Source organism: Tympanuchus pallidicinctus, unplaced genomic scaffold, assembly GCF_026119805.1.
Source record: "Tympanuchus pallidicinctus isolate F22 unplaced genomic scaffold, pur_lepc_1.0 scaffold22, whole genome shotgun sequence".
Classification (NCBI taxonomy): domain Eukaryota; kingdom Metazoa; phylum Chordata; class Aves; order Galliformes; family Phasianidae; genus Tympanuchus; species Tympanuchus pallidicinctus.
This window is the reverse complement of record NW_026294739.1, coordinates 32,711,145-32,729,896: the sequence shown is the minus strand read 5'-3', so window position 1 is coordinate 32,729,896 and position 18,752 is coordinate 32,711,145. Positions and strand designations below refer to the sequence as shown.

The following is an 18,752-nucleotide window of genomic DNA, read 5'->3' as shown; positions in this document are numbered from 1 at the left end:
ACAAGCTCCACTTTGCAAAAGCCTTTCAACACTATTCAAGTTCCACGGATTTCATCACAGCTTTGTCATAGTTAATGACCAAACTGTGCACAGCACCTAAGAAGATACAAGAGAAAACAGAGAGGGCTAGGGACAGGAAAATACTTAAAATAGCTGATCCCAAACCAGTAATAGAAGTGCATTATTTTAATTGGAGGGAGTAATGCATATACTTTGACATATGACTGATGCGTATTAAAATAAAGACAAAAAAGCCAAATTAAGCACATAAAATGCACTCTTCAAAAAGAAAAAGATTCTGCTGAAGGCAAGCATTAGACTTTACTCTCTGTCCTACCCACTGCCTCCCGGTGACCAATGGCTGCGAGGTGAACACATTCTACTTGTCAAACAAAACAATTCTCTCATCCACACCGAGTATCAGGTGCCGATCCACGTTCCTAAGCAACACCGCTCTCTCTCCACATCCTCCCCTCTGCCAGCAGTAACACAAAGTCTCACCATCAGCTCCTGCGGTGTCCAATGTGAGAGCATCATGTGTCTCAGGTGCAGCACTGTATTAGGCAGCATCAGCAGCCTCAGCTGTTTCTCTTCACTGAGACATGCAAAGTGCAACTAAGAGCACTGACACTTTAGAGTTGATAATAAACTTGTTCTTTATTTTTTTTTTAAATCCTGGCTTAGATATAAATTGCTTGCAAATACAAGCGGAAATAGATATCCTTTGCCAGCAGGTATGGAAACATTCTTTCAGAGTTACTGGGGGTTAAACTTTTTTCTGACATCTATAATATTCAGTGCTGGAAAAAAAAAATCTCTGCTAAGAATAATTGCTCCCACAGGGACCAATCCATGGGTCACAGTTTTTCGCACTTGACGGCAACAGAGCTTCAAGAATGAGATTTTCTATAAAACCTAGACTTAAGCTTGAAGCGTAATCACAAAGTTTGCCCTAGCTCTAGAAGCTGAACTGAAGTGCCACTTCCGCAGTGTAATTATTCCACATACGTTCCAAAAACCCACGGGGAAGTTTTATTATTCAGAAGAATAAATAGGGTAAAAATAAATGGTTTTTAATTTTAGCCAATTTTTACACTTGTTATGAATTTTCATTTTTCTTATGCAAGCTTAACTCCATGAGAGAGAGGATTTGCCTTGAAGAAATAATTAAACTTTCATCTTCAGTTATGCTTCTTAGCAAATACACAGCCACCCACACAGCACGTAACACACAAGTGCTATTCAGTGGCACAGAACGCAAACAACCACCACTGCTTCACCATCTTCCTTTCAGTTTCAAATTGAATATTTGAAGTTTGAATTTCAGTCCAACAACATGGTATAAGCAGGAGCACAGTAAGGGCTTAGATTAGAATAGGCTGAGGTCCCACTGTAGAGCTTAATTTGCTCTCAGTGCTTTTTTGAATACTTGAGCTATTCTTAGACAATAATGCCATAATTTGTTATATGGGATATGTAAGCCTACTGCCTTGAGGATACTAAAAGACTACAACACTCAATTTCTGATGCCAAGGTCTGAAACAGACTTAGTAAGCTGCAGAATTCAGAATTTTTCTGGGACAACAACCTGAAGCAGCAAGACTCCAACCTCTGAGTGAAGATGCAGGATCATTTTTGCAACTACGTGTACCTATGACACCTAATTACTGAGAGCACTTCAACCCTTCTTTCCTAAAGCAGGGACAACACAAGTGCACAGGTGCCCTGTAGGCAGGTCACAAAACCTGCATGTCCCCAGGCCATTCAGGAACAAGCAGTGGCTCCATCACTCTGCTCACTGGCCTCAGCTTTCAGACTCCAGCTCTGCTGCTCCTTTTCCCTCCAGAGCTTCCCACCAACAGCCAAACTGGCTGAAGGGAAGGGCAGAGAGACTCAATACCAACAGTGGAAATCAGCAGATAATGGCAGACTGATGGGCTGAAATGTAAGAATCAATTAACTTCCAATACACATCCTGAAGTACATGAGGGTACCAGAGAACAGCAGACAGTCTTTCTGAAGCTGCCAATTCTAGCCCCAAGCAAGTAAAATCACCATGCTGATCCCAAGTGTTAGAAGCAGGTGGAAATGAAGCACAAAGTGATACAGACAATATCAGCAAGAATTCCCTAAACTCATGCAGGAATTCTCCCAAATAACAGTCCTCCTTGCCCCAGCAGCCAAGTTACCAACCCCACTCATATTCCTTGAGTTTGGAAAATCCTGACCAAGTAAATCCTTGACCGTATGAAGTCCTTACGAATACAAGCCTCTTTGACCCGCAGCAGCAGATGAACCTCTGTTGGTCAGGTCCTTCCTCTGGTGTCTCCTGCTATATAACACTAATTACATTTTTGCAAGGACAGCTTCTGATCAAAACCAGACGTCTCCCCCCTCACCAACACCAGCTCTCTCCAGGACTCAAGAGATCTCAGCCCTGAGTCACATACATGCAGACTCCAACCTGTCTTCCCAGGATGGCAATACATGAGTGCTCAAACCACGGGGCTGAGACTGATTTGAAGCAGAATCTCTTTACTTTCAGAAAAGAGCACAAATATCTCTAAAAACCACCCAAACTTTCCAAAGATTAGGAAGCCAACTTTTGAATATTATTTTCATTTCCAAACAAAACAGCAGATAGTTGCAGACTTGGTCTCTGCCTCCTTCCAACACATAATGAAGAAAAAGATTCTGGAGCGTTCATCATTCTAGTGCACTGCATCCAGTGCCAAACCTCCCCTCACACAGCAAACCTGGAGACTAAATGAAGAAAAGATTGATCATTAGTGAATCCTATCTAGCATCCTAAACTGCACACTCACAACATTCACAACTTACAGCTATAATTTTCAGCCAGCTTTTTTTTTTTTTTTTTTTTTTTACAAATAATCAAATTCCAAATTTTTTGCTAATCAGAGACTTAAAAGTACCTCTGCTCCCACCTCTCACATGTCACATTTGTGCTGACCAGTAAGATGCAGTGAATTCATCTCAAAAACAGAAAAATCAGAAACCCAGTGCAATATCCTGACAAACAAGACATTTTACAAGAGGATTGCCCTAAGCAAGAAGTGATGGCAACTCTGTTCCACATTAAGCAATTAACCTCTGGACACTTCAAATATCTCATATCTCACTGGTTCTTTTAAATACATAAGTTTCCCTAAATGAATCAGAAGACAGTCTCTGTTTTCAGTGAAGCCCTTCCTATCCCTCACTTCCCAAGATCACCTCGAGGCTCAATTTCATCTACTCAGAAAAAGCTGGTGAACACAAAGTCTAACCAATCCAGAACTAATGTTGCATTTTGAGAAGTTTTCTACAGGGGCATATTCCTGTTAGCAGAAACATCACCTTTTCTATTTTCCATTCACCTACTCTTTTTTCTGTTATGATTCAGATTCCTTCCCAGTCTTAAGTTTCACTTAGAGTTCACCTCCCATCACTCTGCCTGGCAGTTCAACTCTGTTCTATCACACTGCATAACTTACCTAAATTACAGAGGCCATCTTCAGCTCTGCCTGGACAGCAGAACCCAGCACAGATGGGCACAACACTTCAATGCTACGCAAGTCCAGTGCCACTGCATCTCTCACTACAAGCAATCACCTGCAGCCTTGTCCTTTCCTGCCTTCATTGACTTCCCACACGTACTGTTTGTGATCTCAGACCTTAACAAGCACTGAGCCACCTAACTCCACCACCTCTGAGCGATACTGAAAGCTCTGTGACCAAGACCTAAGGAAAAGAAAAATTACAACAGCCGAGGGGAAGAAAAAACAACCTGTAAAGAAGACCAAGCTCACATGCACAGAAAAGCAAACTAACACCAACTTTCATGTGTAATTACAATCTTGACCATGTGTTTTTCAATGTCATTGGTAACAGGTACACTAAACAACTACATGCTGCCAAAACAGGAGACAGATTTACTCAATTCTGCCCCTAGAGAGATTGGGAAAAAAAAACAACACAACTAATAAACGCAAAAGAACCACTGTGACAGACACTGGAAGGCAGCACTGGCACACCACAGCAATGAGGATTCTCTAAGAACCCATTTGGAAGAGAATTTATACAGAGGGTATGGTGGCAGCACAGAACAGAATCTGCTTATTTTCTTTTCACCTGTCTAAAATGTTTTTGATTTTCAGAAGGTCAATATGTGACATCCTGTTATTAATGGATCATCTCAGCATTTTGCACATTCCCTTCAAATTCTTGGGCTTCCAATCTGAGTACAATTACATTGCTGTTGTGGTTATCAGAAGAGAACAACTAACCAAATCCTGATCTCCCTGCTTCTACAGCAATTAGCAAAAATTACTGAATAAAAGTTCATCGAAGCCTCACATATGGCAGAATCTTTACTTTTCACTTGTCTGAACAAGCATGAACAAAATCCACAGCAAATAACAATCAGTTCAGCCTACTGTCTTTTATGAGTTCCATTTCACTTATCTGCAACCCAAGCTTGTCATTAGTAATGACAATTACTTAACTATCTCAGTACTGTGCTAGATTCAGTAAAAACTGAAACCAGTGCTAATTTGATAAGAAAATGTTCTTGCCCTGATGTAACTAATCATCACTCAAAGAAACACTGACAGAAATCAGACTGAAACTGTAAATAAGAATTGTGACTACCTTTTGATTTCAAAAAAAAATATCAGAAGGGTAATTATGGATTATCACTGCATAAACCGTGCTAACAACTCTGTAAGGACATACAATGACAGAGCATTTAAAATTGCCATGCAATCAAACCCAGTTCCATATGCATGCATGCTGCCTACATCCTTCTACTGCTCTCCCTCTGAAGGGCAGGAGCCAATTGCTAATTACCAGCATGGTAATTGTTCTTTGTCATTTGTGGGTTGATAGAAGATTTTATTTTTAAGTACTCACATGGTCCAATTCCAGGATTTTTTCACAGAAGATAAAACCCAATTATGTGGAACTTCAATCACAAGTCACAGAAGAGACCTCTGCAATTAAACATCTTTCCTCTATACAAAGAGCTAATTAAAGTGATGTCCAGACGGTGAACCAAGCTGTCCTCTACTGAAAGTGAACAAGACCTCCTGGAAAGGGGAAAAGCTGAGAGGTTGCTGGGAATTCACTGGAACTGCTCCGCTCCTTGCCAGCAATTTAAGAATTCTCCCCAACACAGCCCAGTAGTTCAACCCAATCAGCTCCTGGAGGTTCTGTTGCAAGTTACACTTCCCTTCTTAGGGGGTTCTGCCCCCAACATTTTCCCAGCAGCTGGGGAGAAGAGAGCAGGGCAACTGGAAACAAGCAGCATTTGCCAGGGCAGGGGCAGCTGGAGCTTTTCAGAGCGGACTTCACTACAGCAAAGAGCCTCTCCCCTAAGGCAGATGAGGTCCTGGCAGAGGTTTCCATGCTGAAGAGTAATCCCTCCTGCTGAATTATGTGCATGTGTGTGTGCATGCACCTGCTTTTGTGCCTCTGTGTGACATAGAACAGGAACAGTGCTCCGGGCTTTTCTTTTAAATCAATTTTTAAATTCAGATTTTAGGATTAATTCCTAATTCATCTGAATTAGGAAACTGGGCCTACCTAATTTAAAGCATTAACAGAGCAGCTATACCTGTACGTGCTTTCCAGCTCATCCCACTGAGTTCAGTCAAGCCTTGGGATGGGTCAGGGTCAGAATCAAATCTTTGTTTTACACTTTAAAAGATGTTCATATCCCTTATCTTGAGTTCAGTGACTGCAAAGTTAAGACCTGAAAACTGAGTAACAAGCATCACACAAAACAACTGAAAATCCATGAACTTAAGCTGAAGTCAGAAGGAAGCGAGTGGAAGTAAATTCACTGTGCAACTGCAATATGAGAACTAAAGCTTATGGCACTGCAGCTGAGGTAAGCTTACTGCTGGAGCCAGCCAGCAGATCCACATCATGCTTTCCTGCAAGACTGGATAGAAGACTGAATGGAGGTGTTGCTCTGAATCCAGCTGTTCTCTGGAATGATATTTCACTTGACTCCTCTCTGGGAGTCTGGGCTCCTGAAATGCAACGACTAAACCACCCTGGCCATTAGCAGCTGCCTGACACATGCTGTCAGCTCTGCACTGAGCTAGAGGTACTTGAGTTTCCTGTGCGCTTTATGGGCACTGATAGTGGAAGCAAGCAATTACCACTGAGATGTACAGATTTTCGTAAAGGCACCTGAAACAAAAGCTACAGACATCCACATTATAAAAAAAACAAAAACAAAAACATGCTGTACTAAAATAACCTGCTTGCATTCCCTTCCCATTCAAAATAGCTTTGGCATTCCCTGCAACCAGGAGTGCTGACCTGGTCCTGGACCACTGCAAGTGGCTCCACATCACTGCTTTTAGGAAGCTCTGGATCACCTGAGAGGCTGCCTCATACCTGGCTCAGGCAGCAGGGTCCCCCCCAATGCCCTCTGAACAGGAGCACTTTGATTACTGTGCAGTGCCAGCAGTTGGTAAAACAGAAATTGCTGCTGATCCATTTTTTCCTTAAACACTTTCAAATATAAAGGATATAGATACAAAGGCAAACAAAAAATACTAGGCATGGGATTGTCTTAGTATGAAAACACTGCCCGGACAGTATATACACATATGCAAAGAAAAACAAAGGAAAACCAAACTGTTCTGTTGGGATTTCTCACCCCCAAGTGTGGAGAAAGGCCACCTTCATCCTCTTCTTCAGGTTGTTTGTTTTTTTTTTCCCCCCCCTCCAGATTTTCTAAAGGTTTCATTCCACCCTTTTGATAACAGTAACCAACAAAAGAAATCTTATCTTGTCTAATGGTGTAGCAGCTTTGGTAAACAAAGTAGTCAAACACCTTTCAGCTACCCAATGGTACCAACCATTAAAATTATAGTAAAATAAATTGTTTTGAGTTAACTGAGCAGACTGTTTGAGACTGCTAGCCTCTTGGAAGCTCTGCAGAAACACTAGTGAGACTTGTGGAACAATTCAGCATCGCTCCCAAGTCAGAAAGTAACTGAAGAATCTACTTGCACATTTTTGCCAGTTGCAGCAGTCATTTTCATTTGCTATCCACATACACTTACGTAAAGGACTTAGAAAGACCATGCTTGAACTGAAATTCTAAATGCAAAAAGTGGATCAAGCATGAAAAAGAAAAACCAAAACATTTCTTTAAAGATGGTTTACTGCAGCAGTCAGCAGCTTTCTCAAGGACATTCAAAGAGCAAAATCTATCAAGAGACATGAAGTGGCAAATCCAGATTAGCCAAAATAATAAGCATTTCACTAAAAGGAAATACCTAACAGAAAATAAAGTGATTCTGGCTATTTTCTAGTGAAAATAACAAGTATGTTTTATTCGCAGTTTGTTCCACTGGAGCAGAGGACAGAGAGAGATAAACGAAAGATGAGAGCCATAATCCATGAGAGCACTCTTAGGCTTCCACAGATAGTGAAATTTAACACTGACAGATATGACAGGAACTCATCTCAGTCTAAGCTCTGCTTTGGAATCAGGGACAGCACTGAGAAGAATAAGGATAAAGAACTTCTATCAGTCTTAGCTGGTAAGATGCAAAGAGTAAAAACAGTCTGCACGCATTGTAACCCAAGAAGCAAAAAGCACTGTAGCTGCCTTCTTGCCATATTATTCTTTAAGTTGTTGCTGTAAGAGCACAGAGGAGTTAAAGTTAACCATCAACTATCACAAAATCACTCCAATTATCTGTATGGTTGCATGGACCTAAGAGAGACACTGCATAACAGGTAGCGAAGTGGGGACGCATCCACCCCATGGGACAAATTCTTGCTGGGGCTGGTGCGCTCTGAGTGGCCCCCACAACAGTTGGGAACAGTGTCACAGCCAGGAACTTCTCCAGTGGGCTGCTGGAGCATTGCTCTGCATCACTTGTACCAGTCAGAGCACAAAGTGCAGAAGATGTACCACCAAAATGCAGACAACTCTGGCAAAGGAAAGCTGATACACCAAGAAAAAGCAGCAAGTCAATTGTAACAACAGTACCAGACCAACACCTAGGAGCTACTGGGTCACACGTTCCCTGAGCAGGTCTGGTCAGATCCTCTTTTCTTCGCTGCTTTTATTGATGGAATCATAACACAAAGCAATTTGGGGTTGCTCTTTTGAAGAGAGCCCATGGAACAACTTCCCCGAACTCCCAGCACACCACAACCACGCAGCCTGTCCTTACACTAGCCAAGTTCCCATCTGTTCCAAGGCTTTGTGCTGCCAGCATCATGGGGCAAAGAGGAGTACTACATAGTCCAGTGCATCCTGGAACATGTTTGCACTCCCACTACAGGGCTTCCAGTGCTATTAGGGACAGGACTAGGAACCTGCCAAGTGCCCAATACCATACCTGCAGCACGCTGCCCTCCTCTCACTTCTTCTCTCACTGTAATATGCATCTCCCGTCATTCTCCAAACACATAAGCAATTACAAGTAGCCATCCCGACCTTAACATTATTTTCCCAAATAAAAAAAGAGAACAAGTGAGAAAAACGCACAGAAGAATCAAAACTTCATTTGGTAAATGATGGGCAGATGAAAGACATCACTCTAAAAATTGACACTGATTTAGAGGATGTCTCATTTAGAGGACGTCTTTCCAGCAGTGTGGAGCATCATAAAACAGATACTACTTTTAATTAGTACTTTCAGGGAGCATGTGGACATAAATACACACACATGTTCACAAATGTACACAAACAAAAATCTTTTGTAAATACATGCATTTTATATACGTGCTAAACCAGCTGAAATAAGGCTTTTTTTCCCCCCACATACTTCTCAAACTAAAGACATTTATCTTTTTGCTGCATTTTAACAGTATATTCACCATGGAGCAGTTTCATAATTAAAAGCCTTTAATTAAACAGAACATTAATTAACCATGAGATAAGCACAAATGCTAAAGAAACTACATCAAAGAAAATCCTGACTCTGACCTACCAAAATGACTTTATATGCAATTACAGGCGCTGAGAATTACTGTTTGTAGATAACTGGTTTGGCTGCCTCCTTAAAGTCAACTGACCACATTAAATAACACCTAACCAAAAAAACCCCAAAACACATCAAGACTGATTGGATTGCAGTTAATTGCATTCATTTTTATATGCCTCAATATTAATTCATTACTGGTTCAAAATCGTTCACCACTGAACACTGACACATACAGAACACTTCTAACAAGTTTTTGAAGCTAGCTTTCAAACCTCAAAACAAAGGAGATTGTTATCTAGAGATTTCTCTAATTTCCTTCCAGTCAGTCCTCAGAAACCCAGAAATACAACCAGCTTTTTGTATTGTTGGCTCTTGGATATATTTCCAAGAGTACTTTAGACAGGTTTTGCTGCATTATAGGGCTGAAGTGACACGAGTTTTTTTTTGTAGGAAGACCGCTTAATGAAATGAACAAAGAAAAGGCAACTCTCATGCTCTCAATGTGGTAATGGATATTTTAATGGCTTTTGGGATCCCTGGCACTATTCCTCCTAGTAAACAGGGCCAGATCAGCTTTCTACACAAAAACATGTGCTATACTGCAGAATGTCAGAGAATGAAAGCAATATGAAGCAAGTGTTACTGGCCACATGTCAAGAGATCTTCATTCATTTCAAAAATTCATGATTTCACAGCAGCAGAAACTGCAGATGCACCTGGGGAGGTGGGGCACACAATTCAAAAGCTTTCACAAGAAAATCGTGGAACAGCAGGAAGAGAAAAAGCTTCGTTAACATTTAATTGATCTCTGAAAGATAAGTGGGAATATTTTAATAAACCAATATAAATTAAGAGTTCTCTGCACTCCAAGATTCTAGATAGGTCAAATCTGCAGAAAGCAAGCTATCTAGCCTGCCAGTGAGAAAACAACTGAAAAATTACTATGGTTTCAACAGAAGTTGTCAGTTTTTAGATGTTACCTTTTCTCAGGTCTTTGAAAGTTTCCTGAAGTTTCCTTCTTAGACTACATAGGTGTATATTTGTATACAGTTCACACACTTCTGAGACTGCTTCTGAAATGATTTTTAAACATTGCAGCTACCCACTTTACAGCAAGATATGGAAATTGCAGTTTTGCATTTTAGGACCTTTCTCCTTTAAGCAAAAAGGCAACAGGAACTGGTGCAAGGATGAATTTCACACAGCAACTGAAACTTCAGTTCTATTTATAGGCTCAATGGCAGGCGCTACAGTCTGCAGAGACCTCCTTCATTAGTGAAATAACCTCAGACTCTGTCAAGAAGTGTAACCTATCAAGACATATGGAAGAACAGAAGGCAATTCTAAACAGGTTTAACAGACACTTGCCCACTGTTTTTTGTTTGTTTGTTTTTCCAAAGAGACAAACAATCATTTCAAAAGGTTCCTGAGAACAGCAAAAGCTGACTGAAGAATGGATGTCCTGGAACTACACGACATACCGCACCGACTTACACAAGAGCTTATGCATTTGTTGCATGACATTCACATAAAACTGCCAGGCTCCTGACATTCAAAAGCACTTTCTGAGCAAACCCTGCTCCATGGCAATTTTTATTACCATTGACTTCCAGAGCCAATATCAGCATACACAACATGGGCAGCAAGTAAAACAAACACAAATACAAAGAGCATTAGTAAAGTTAATGGGAGAATAGGAGAACGTATGCAACACTTTTTCCCTGCTGCCTGGTGATATATATAACTACTTTCGAAGTAATCTGTTGAGCATGAGTCTATAGAGTCTGTAGAAATCTAAGTTCTTTAAGTGTAACACCAATTTTTCTGTATAGCACACGTTCTAAAGGTATTACTTACTGCACATAGCATGATCCTGTGTTAAACTGGGAGAAGGTAAAAGCCAGCATAACATAAATGCTTGTTTCATAGAATTCTACTCTGCTCTGCAGGATCTACAAGTACATTCCCTTTCCCCTGTACTTAATACTACAGGCTTTTACGTTGGGCTTGTCTATACCCAGAAGTTGCACTGATTTAACCAAATTATCTTCTAAAGGGACATATTTAAATCAGAGCAATCTCTTGTATGAACATTTGGAACTTAAAATCTGATAACAAACACCGGGGTCACTTTTCTCATCTCCACACAGGGCATCTAATTAGTCTGCTTGCTAACATTTCAAAAATGACTGTCAAGAAACAACAACAGTATCTGAGATATCACCACTATTTTCAATTTCTTTACTGTGTAATACTTCAAAAACTGAGAATTCTGCATGTGAGATAAAAATAAATGGACTTGGTGATCAAAACCATGTTTTATAAAACGGTCCAACGTAAATACTGATTTAAAAGAGGAAGCAATGTTCTCCTCATATCTAGACACATCACTTACTGTATCAATCACCAGCAGCCAACCCCTTCTACACATGTTCGTGTAGCACATTTTCTTCAACAGAAATGTGTGGTGTTCTTGTTGACTTCTTAACAGCTGTAGTAATACCCACCACATTTGTGAGACAAGCTCCTTGTACAGGCAATATCGACTTGTAATTGCAGGCAAGATGTAATTGAACACTGTCTTTTATAAGGCTCTTAAACACTCCTACTGTAGACTTCTGAGCATAACAAGCTTAAGGGCTATGTTTATCCATAAACACCATTTTACTGGATGCCTTCAAACAAGAACAGTTATTTCCTAAAGCTTCTATAAATACTACAACTCCAGAAAAATTAAACTGCACTACACCATCAGGAAAATATAATCAACCATCATCAAATACACGTCTGAAACTGATGAAGTGCCACTATCTCAAAATAACAAAATAATGCTTAAAACAGTCTTCAAAAGAGCTCTCTACTGAATCAATGCTACTGCTGTGCCACAGCTATTGCATCGACTCCTAATACAAACAGACCCTTCCTTTTTTATTACATTTATTGAAATAATTCTTACCTCTCCAGCTCGTATTCTTTCATACCAGCTTTTACTGCCTTCATCACCTGTAAGATACATATTAACATGGGACATTCTTAGCAGGAGGGAATTGCATATTTATGAATTTATGACTTATAACTGAGCATCTCCAGAGAAACCTATATTACAAAAATATAATCTGTACTTCATTTAAATTTACATCAGTATATGTACTTCAAAACTATATTAGAAATCAAACATCTTAATCTTTTAAAATGCCTGCAGTTTCCAGCAATAAAGCAAGCTTAATTGCCAAAGTATATCCTAATGAATTGCAGCTCATCAAAATACCAATGCTAAATTTTGAAAGCTCTGGTGAACTTGGCAGCAAGTCCTTTTGTTTTATGAAACACCAGCAAAACAAAACTGTGAACTGGAATATGCTACAAAGGAAGATCCTCTTTTGTACTTTGTAATCTGAATCAACAGAACACTGCTAGAGTTAACACCATGTTACACCTCATGTCTGAATTTCATTCTCAGGTTTGCTGAGAATGTGCACCAGTGTTATTCTTTTGCCTGCTTCTGTATTATGGAAGTTCTACTAAACAGCAGCTCCTAACAGTAAGAGTTTCCTCAGATGGGATAACATTATTTAAGGATTACAAATGACTGAGGAGAATGAATGCAAATGCATAGACTCTCTACAATGTGCACTTCACAATATTTTCATGCTTCACAGTTCAGAAATGTGTAGAACAGGGGCAAAGTCAACAGTTAACTGGTAACTTCTTCAGGATACTTTTCACTAAGCTCCCCCTGGTCTTCGCTCAGAACTCACGGCATCTGAGTCATTTTATAGAGTACAGGATTGACACCTAAGGTCCATATCACCAACACCACAACTCCCACAGTTTATAAGGGACTGGCTTGAGTAAACTGCCAGAGCAAAACTTTCTAGAGCTGCACACAGATGTGGGCCAGCTGAAAAATCTTCATCTCCTTCTCCATTGCTGTACAGGTATTTGCACAAAGAACAGACAGACTGCAGGCAGGTCACCTTCTGCTGAGGCTCCAGCTTTTATCCAAAACCACACTTCATTTCTCACACACTGCAAATGCACCAGTGAGTTCAAGGACAATGCAAGGTATATTACTGGGCTGTAATAGAAGGGATATTACCCTCTTATTTCTATCCAGCCTTTCCATTATTTTATTACTAAGCAATTCAGGGTTGCTGGGAACGTTTTCTGAGTACTACTGTTACACTAAGAGCAAAAATTATTAACAGTAAAGGATCCATTACCTCTTTATGAGCTTCACTGGAGATTTTATTGGTGTAGCGCAGAACTTCCAATTCCATGTCTGTCTTAATCACACGACTTAAAAGTAGAACAGATTTTGGTTAGGTTTGCTTCTTAGCTTAAGAATACAAAATAACCTGAAAACAACATGTATTGCCTACAGTAAGTACGACCAGTACCTCAAGAACAGAGCCTTACTGAAGTATTTGTGACAGTGAAGTTCCATTGGCATTGATTCACCACTAGCAAATCAATCTTACAAAAGAACGTCACAGGCATTCCAAACATCAGCCTGCATTATTTTGAGATGAATAAACAAGTGGTCCAATCAACCTTTTTTCAACTCATTTTACAGCACATTTGGAACAAAGGCAGTGGAGTTCTGTATTTGTCGCTGCTCAACAGTACCAGTGGAAAATTTGTACAGGCATACTTGAGTTACTTTTTAAACATAATTTGAAACTAGTTTACATAATGAAATTTCCAGAGCTCCAAAATTTCTAATTCAGCATAATCCCAACTCCCACCTATCTGCAATACCTTGGGGGAACAGATGGAACAAAAGCTGCATCTGTTTAGTATTTAAAATCCAAACCATGAAGTTCAGAAACCACAGAGGCAGTAATTACAGCCACAACGTCCACTTTCCTTCCTGTATTCAGAAAACACAATAAAAAAATAACACCCTATTCTTCATGCCTTATGAAATGCTGAACTTGCATTTATTCATAAGCCTTGATATTCTGTTCTGAACTCAACTAAAAAATTTAACATTAAATTTTTATCTACTTGCACTGCTTTCTATTGCCTAGTTCAAATAAAAGCAGCTATTTTGTGTGAACACGAACGGGAAGTGGAGATAGTTCCTACTCTCTATTGAACACCACCTACTCTTCCTACTGCTACACATACTGATTTCTTAATATTTCTCACATCCACCTCAAAGGACGCCGCAAACACCGCAGTTACTGCTTATAAAGAACAGAACTACATCTATTGAATTTGGTGAAAATACTTGAATTGTGTTTTCCAGTCCCATTGCAGAGCTTGCAGCAGGTATAAAGTACCATGATTGAGATATTTCAAAACTGCCACCAGGGCACCTTTCTTTAATTATTATTACAACTGCTACTCATGCTGCTGTAGAAAACTATTTGTTACGTTTCTGCTCCTGCAGTTTGTTTTAATGAGTCCAGACGAGGGTTACTCAGCCCTCAGTGCCTCTGATGGCAGCTGTACTGCTGTGTGGCACAGACTCCCACCCAAAGAGAATTTTTCTGGCAAGAGTAAAGATACCTTTTTAAAAACGGTGATATCAAAATGTTTTAACAGAAAAATAGCAAAGAGAAAGGAATTAGACATTCTTAGTGAATTGGAATATCATGACAATAATCATGATGCACACTGAGAATGAGAAATACTAGATTTTAAAATGAACACCGAGGTGATAAAATTACACTGGAGTAGTGTAAGCTCCTCACCATGGATGAGGAAACAAACTTCTGCTTTTGATTTTTGACTTAGATAAACAACAGCAGCTCAAATATATTCACATTAGAATGAGGTAGCAAAGGCGTAAAGATTATTTTGTTTTAAATCCTGTTCAGAAGACTGCATGTGCTAGCAGGGTAATTTAATACTTGTTTGATGTGCCTTTATATTACTTTCAATATACAGTACATATCCACGCTCTGCAAGTGCCTGAAAAATAGGCTGTTCCATAATTCAGATGTCTCATCTCTTTATTGGGATCTGGGAGGAATACAAGTTAATAACTGCTCAACTACAAGTGCAAACAGTATCTCTTTTACTTGACTAGATCATAAGGCTTCCGGGTCAAGGTATTTATTTTAGATCATAACTTCTCTGGTATCTTTCTGCATATCCAAATGGATATTTAGCTTTAGCCTTTTTATGGAATTAATCACCTTCATTTGCACCAGGTCAAGCACCAAAACATTTTACAGAAAGCATTTATTCATTCCAAGAGCAACAGAAATCACCAGCCAACTGTTAGTAGGGGAGATCAAGCAGATCTCCAAAGAAAACTCACTGTGCTCCTATGCTGACTGCACTGGTATTGCTGATGGAGCTCCCAGCAGCATGTTTGTGCAGCAGAAGGGTATTTCAGCACCTTCTCCTCAATTGCAATAACAAGAAGCAATGACTCCCAAACTGGGTTTGAGGTGTTGAGAGCCAAGCACTTTTGTTAGTACTACATGGTAACCCCAAGGATGATGAATGACTCAGCTTTTTATTATCCCCCCCCACACCACTTCCAAGTTATCACTAGAACAAAGTCCCACCTTTGTTTAGTAACATTAACTTCAGTGTTCTAAGAACAGCTCTTGGACCAGTTATATGTTGAATATATTCATTAACATTTCAGCAGGAACAAATCACTTGCAGGCTCCAGCTAATGCAACTGCAAAAATGTACAGATTCAGCACATAACACAGTTCTTAGATTAACCAGAAGTGGCAAGCCACTCAATGAAAACAAGATTCATGGTAAGTCATGAAACACTGTGAACTTGGAAAAGGATGGATTTAAAAAGGGAGGCAACAGATCCTCAACCACAAACACTCTCCCCTTTCAGCATTGAAACACTTTTTTTTTTTTTGCAGGAGTAAGGAATAGTAAACATGACTTTTGCAGCCTACAGTTCTTCCTGGCTGGTTCAGAAAGCTCAGCCATTTCACCTCCTATTGAAATTTTTAAGAAAACAGAATTTTTCTGACAATTATCAATGTAAGACAGAGAAGTCCAGAGCTTGTTGAAATTATGTAAATAATGGAAGTATACAGTGCAAATGAAGGAATTTCCTACCCTAGAGAATATCTCAAATAACCACCCAAAGTTCCACCTTCCTAAAATGAAAACGTTCTTAATTCTAGAAATGTTATAGCTTTCCAAAGAAAGCTTCTTGGGGAACAGTCTGAGATTCCAAGGAAACACTAACTTAGGAGGGTTTAATATATGGAGTCTGTCATTCAAATATTAATTTCCCCAGATACTTAACATCCAAGTGGTCTTTAACATACTTTAACCTCAAACAAAAGCCACCAAACTTGATTAAATACTTTAAGACATCTTGACTGCAAGCGTGAACTTCAGCTTCACTTAAAGCTGTTTTCTTCATAGGCAGGCACAGAGAAGGTGCATACGAAGTATTTCAAGTACTGCTTCCCACCTAAGATCACAGAGGAGGCACAACCAGAGTTCTGGACTAGCATTCACTGACAAAAGCATTCACCAAAACAAACAACTCTTAAGTGTTGCCTTTGTTTTGCCTCATTGCTAAGTCTATCTCAGTACAACCTTGGGGCACAGACCTCAAGTGAGCCCATTCCCGAGCTTCCTGTAAAAAGATTAAGACCCTCATCTATGCCACACCACACAGAACAGCAGCTCATTGCATGACACCTTCATTAGGTGAATGTTACCAGGAAAGCTGATTTGGAAACAAGCTTGTAGCTCTAAAGGAAAACCCTCTGCAGTTAAAATTCTCTCCCTTCCTGCAGTGCACTTGTACTTAGAAATTAAAGCTTGGAAATATGGCTCTTTTCAAGTTCCCTTTCCTGTTCCTTATCATTCTCTACTAACAAGACTACAAGAAGGTAAGCAAGCAGCAGGGCACACAAAGGTGTAGCTCCCTTCCCCAGCTTGCCAGGTCTCTTGGAGAAACACTCACCACCATGACGTGGGATCGAGGCTGGAAGTTCCCTGTGTCTGACCAGCAGAAAGCTCACAACCTACATCAAACCAGACAGCTAACACAACAGCCATATCACTGCAGGTAAATAAGACCTTATAAGGAACTTCTAAATGGCTTATACCATTTCAACAGAGTAGGACATCAGGGGTTTCAGAGCACAAGTGAAGATTTCTAGACCTCTCCTATCAATGCAGAAGCTTTGCAAGCTCCTAATACACTAAGTCACACAGACTTTTACTATTCAAGACAGGCTGCAGTAGAATCCTCCTAGAATTAAAAAGTGCAGCTACGTGAATAATAATTTGCCAAAATTAATGAAGTTAAAATAAATCCTAGGAAAGTAATAACACCTTATTAAATATTATATGTTTGGACTTAGTTTTCACCTACCTTTGATTTGCATTGCTAGAATATGAATTATCCTGAATTGTATGTTATTCATACAAATTCACATTTACATGAACGTGACTTAGTTCCAAACATATCCTATTACAATTTTTATCCAGACTTGAGGCTTAAGGAATGTTACATAAATTCTTAACTTCTCAATGCTGTTACTTAACCATATTTTTACCTTCAAGCCTTATTTCCGGCCCATGATGTGAAATCAGCCTAAAATTAAAACATATCCTTAACTAAGTAGGACATTTCACTGAGAGAACGCTTCTGAAGCAACAGTTCAGAATATAGGCATGTTCAACTACTAAAATAGAAAGACTTCTTGCTACTCACCATTCTGCAATTTCAGGATGAAGGATTTTGTTGTTCACATTAAATCTGCAAAAAGCAAACAATACAAACATCAACAAGCAGCCAGGCAAAGTTTGTTCTGTTTGGTTTTTTTTCTTTTTAAAAAAGTGCCTTCCTTGAGGCTGTGAAAACTTGCAAAGGCAAATCATAGAATGGCTCAGGTTGGAAGTGACTCCCTGCTATGTGCAAAGCTGCCAACCAGTAGATCAAGCACCGGCTCAGGCCTGCCCAGCACCCCATCCAACCTGGCCTTAAACATCTCCATGGATGGGACATCCACCACATCCCTGGGCCATCTGTTCTACCTCACCATCTCAGTGAAAATTTACCTAATCTTAATCTTCCCTCCATTAACTTAAAATCATCCCCCTTGTCCTATCAGTATCGACATGTTAAAAGTTAATTTCTCTCCTATTCATAATCTCCCTTTAAATATTGGAAGGTCAGAATGAGGTCTCCCAAATGTAAGATTTGAAGTTAGTGTGGATCAGAGTACATCACAACAGAGAAAGCACACGTTCATCTTCACTGGGAGGCAAGGAGTTCATGTTAAAACACATGAAATTAAACCAGGCACGTTCTAAGAACACGCAGAGTAAGAGTACATTCAGGACACACAAAACTTGCTTCTAACAAACGTAAAACCTTAAATTATCAATTCACTGCTATGAGTGTGGGTTGGACCAGATCAATCTCCAGAGATTCCTCCCAATCAAAATGTTTTTACGATTTGAACTCTAATTTATTTATTTATTTATTTAACACATTCCAGTTTCTGTGTGCATATGATAAACATCACTTAGAGGAAGACTGAAAAAGAGAGAACTTCTCATCTGTTATCTACAAACAAGGCAAAGCCTCCACCTCAGCCTCAAAAACTTCTTTCCATTCATTTTCTGCATTAAGAATTCACATCTCCTTGGAACTGTTTTGAGGCTCTCTAAACAATAACATTACAGTGGCCAATAGAATAAGAACTTGAGTAATTAAGTGGAGCACAAATGGATTTTCAAGCATTGTTCAAGGGTGTTTTTGCTTACAATTTAAATGCCTAAGGAGTATTCTGCATCAAAGATGCTTTTGTCTGGCTCAAGACCATT

General features: G+C 39.6%; 1 protein-coding gene across 2 annotated transcripts in view; it reads right to left on the bottom strand.

Annotated features, from left to right (window-relative positions):
• Window positions 1-18,752, bottom strand: part of PEPD (peptidase D) — a 116,948-nt gene that overhangs the window by 73,086 nt on the left and 25,110 nt on the right. For both annotated transcript variants that reach the window (XM_052685836.1, XM_052685837.1), the window contains 3 exons: window positions 17,635-17,679; window positions 13,187-13,262; window positions 11,920-11,966 (listed from right to left, as the gene is read on the bottom strand). In XM_052685836.1, coding sequence (XP_052541796.1) covers window positions 11,920-11,966; window positions 13,187-13,262; window positions 17,635-17,679 — 168 coding nt within the window. The remainder of the gene's footprint in view (window positions 1-11,919; window positions 11,967-13,186; window positions 13,263-17,634; window positions 17,680-18,752) is intronic.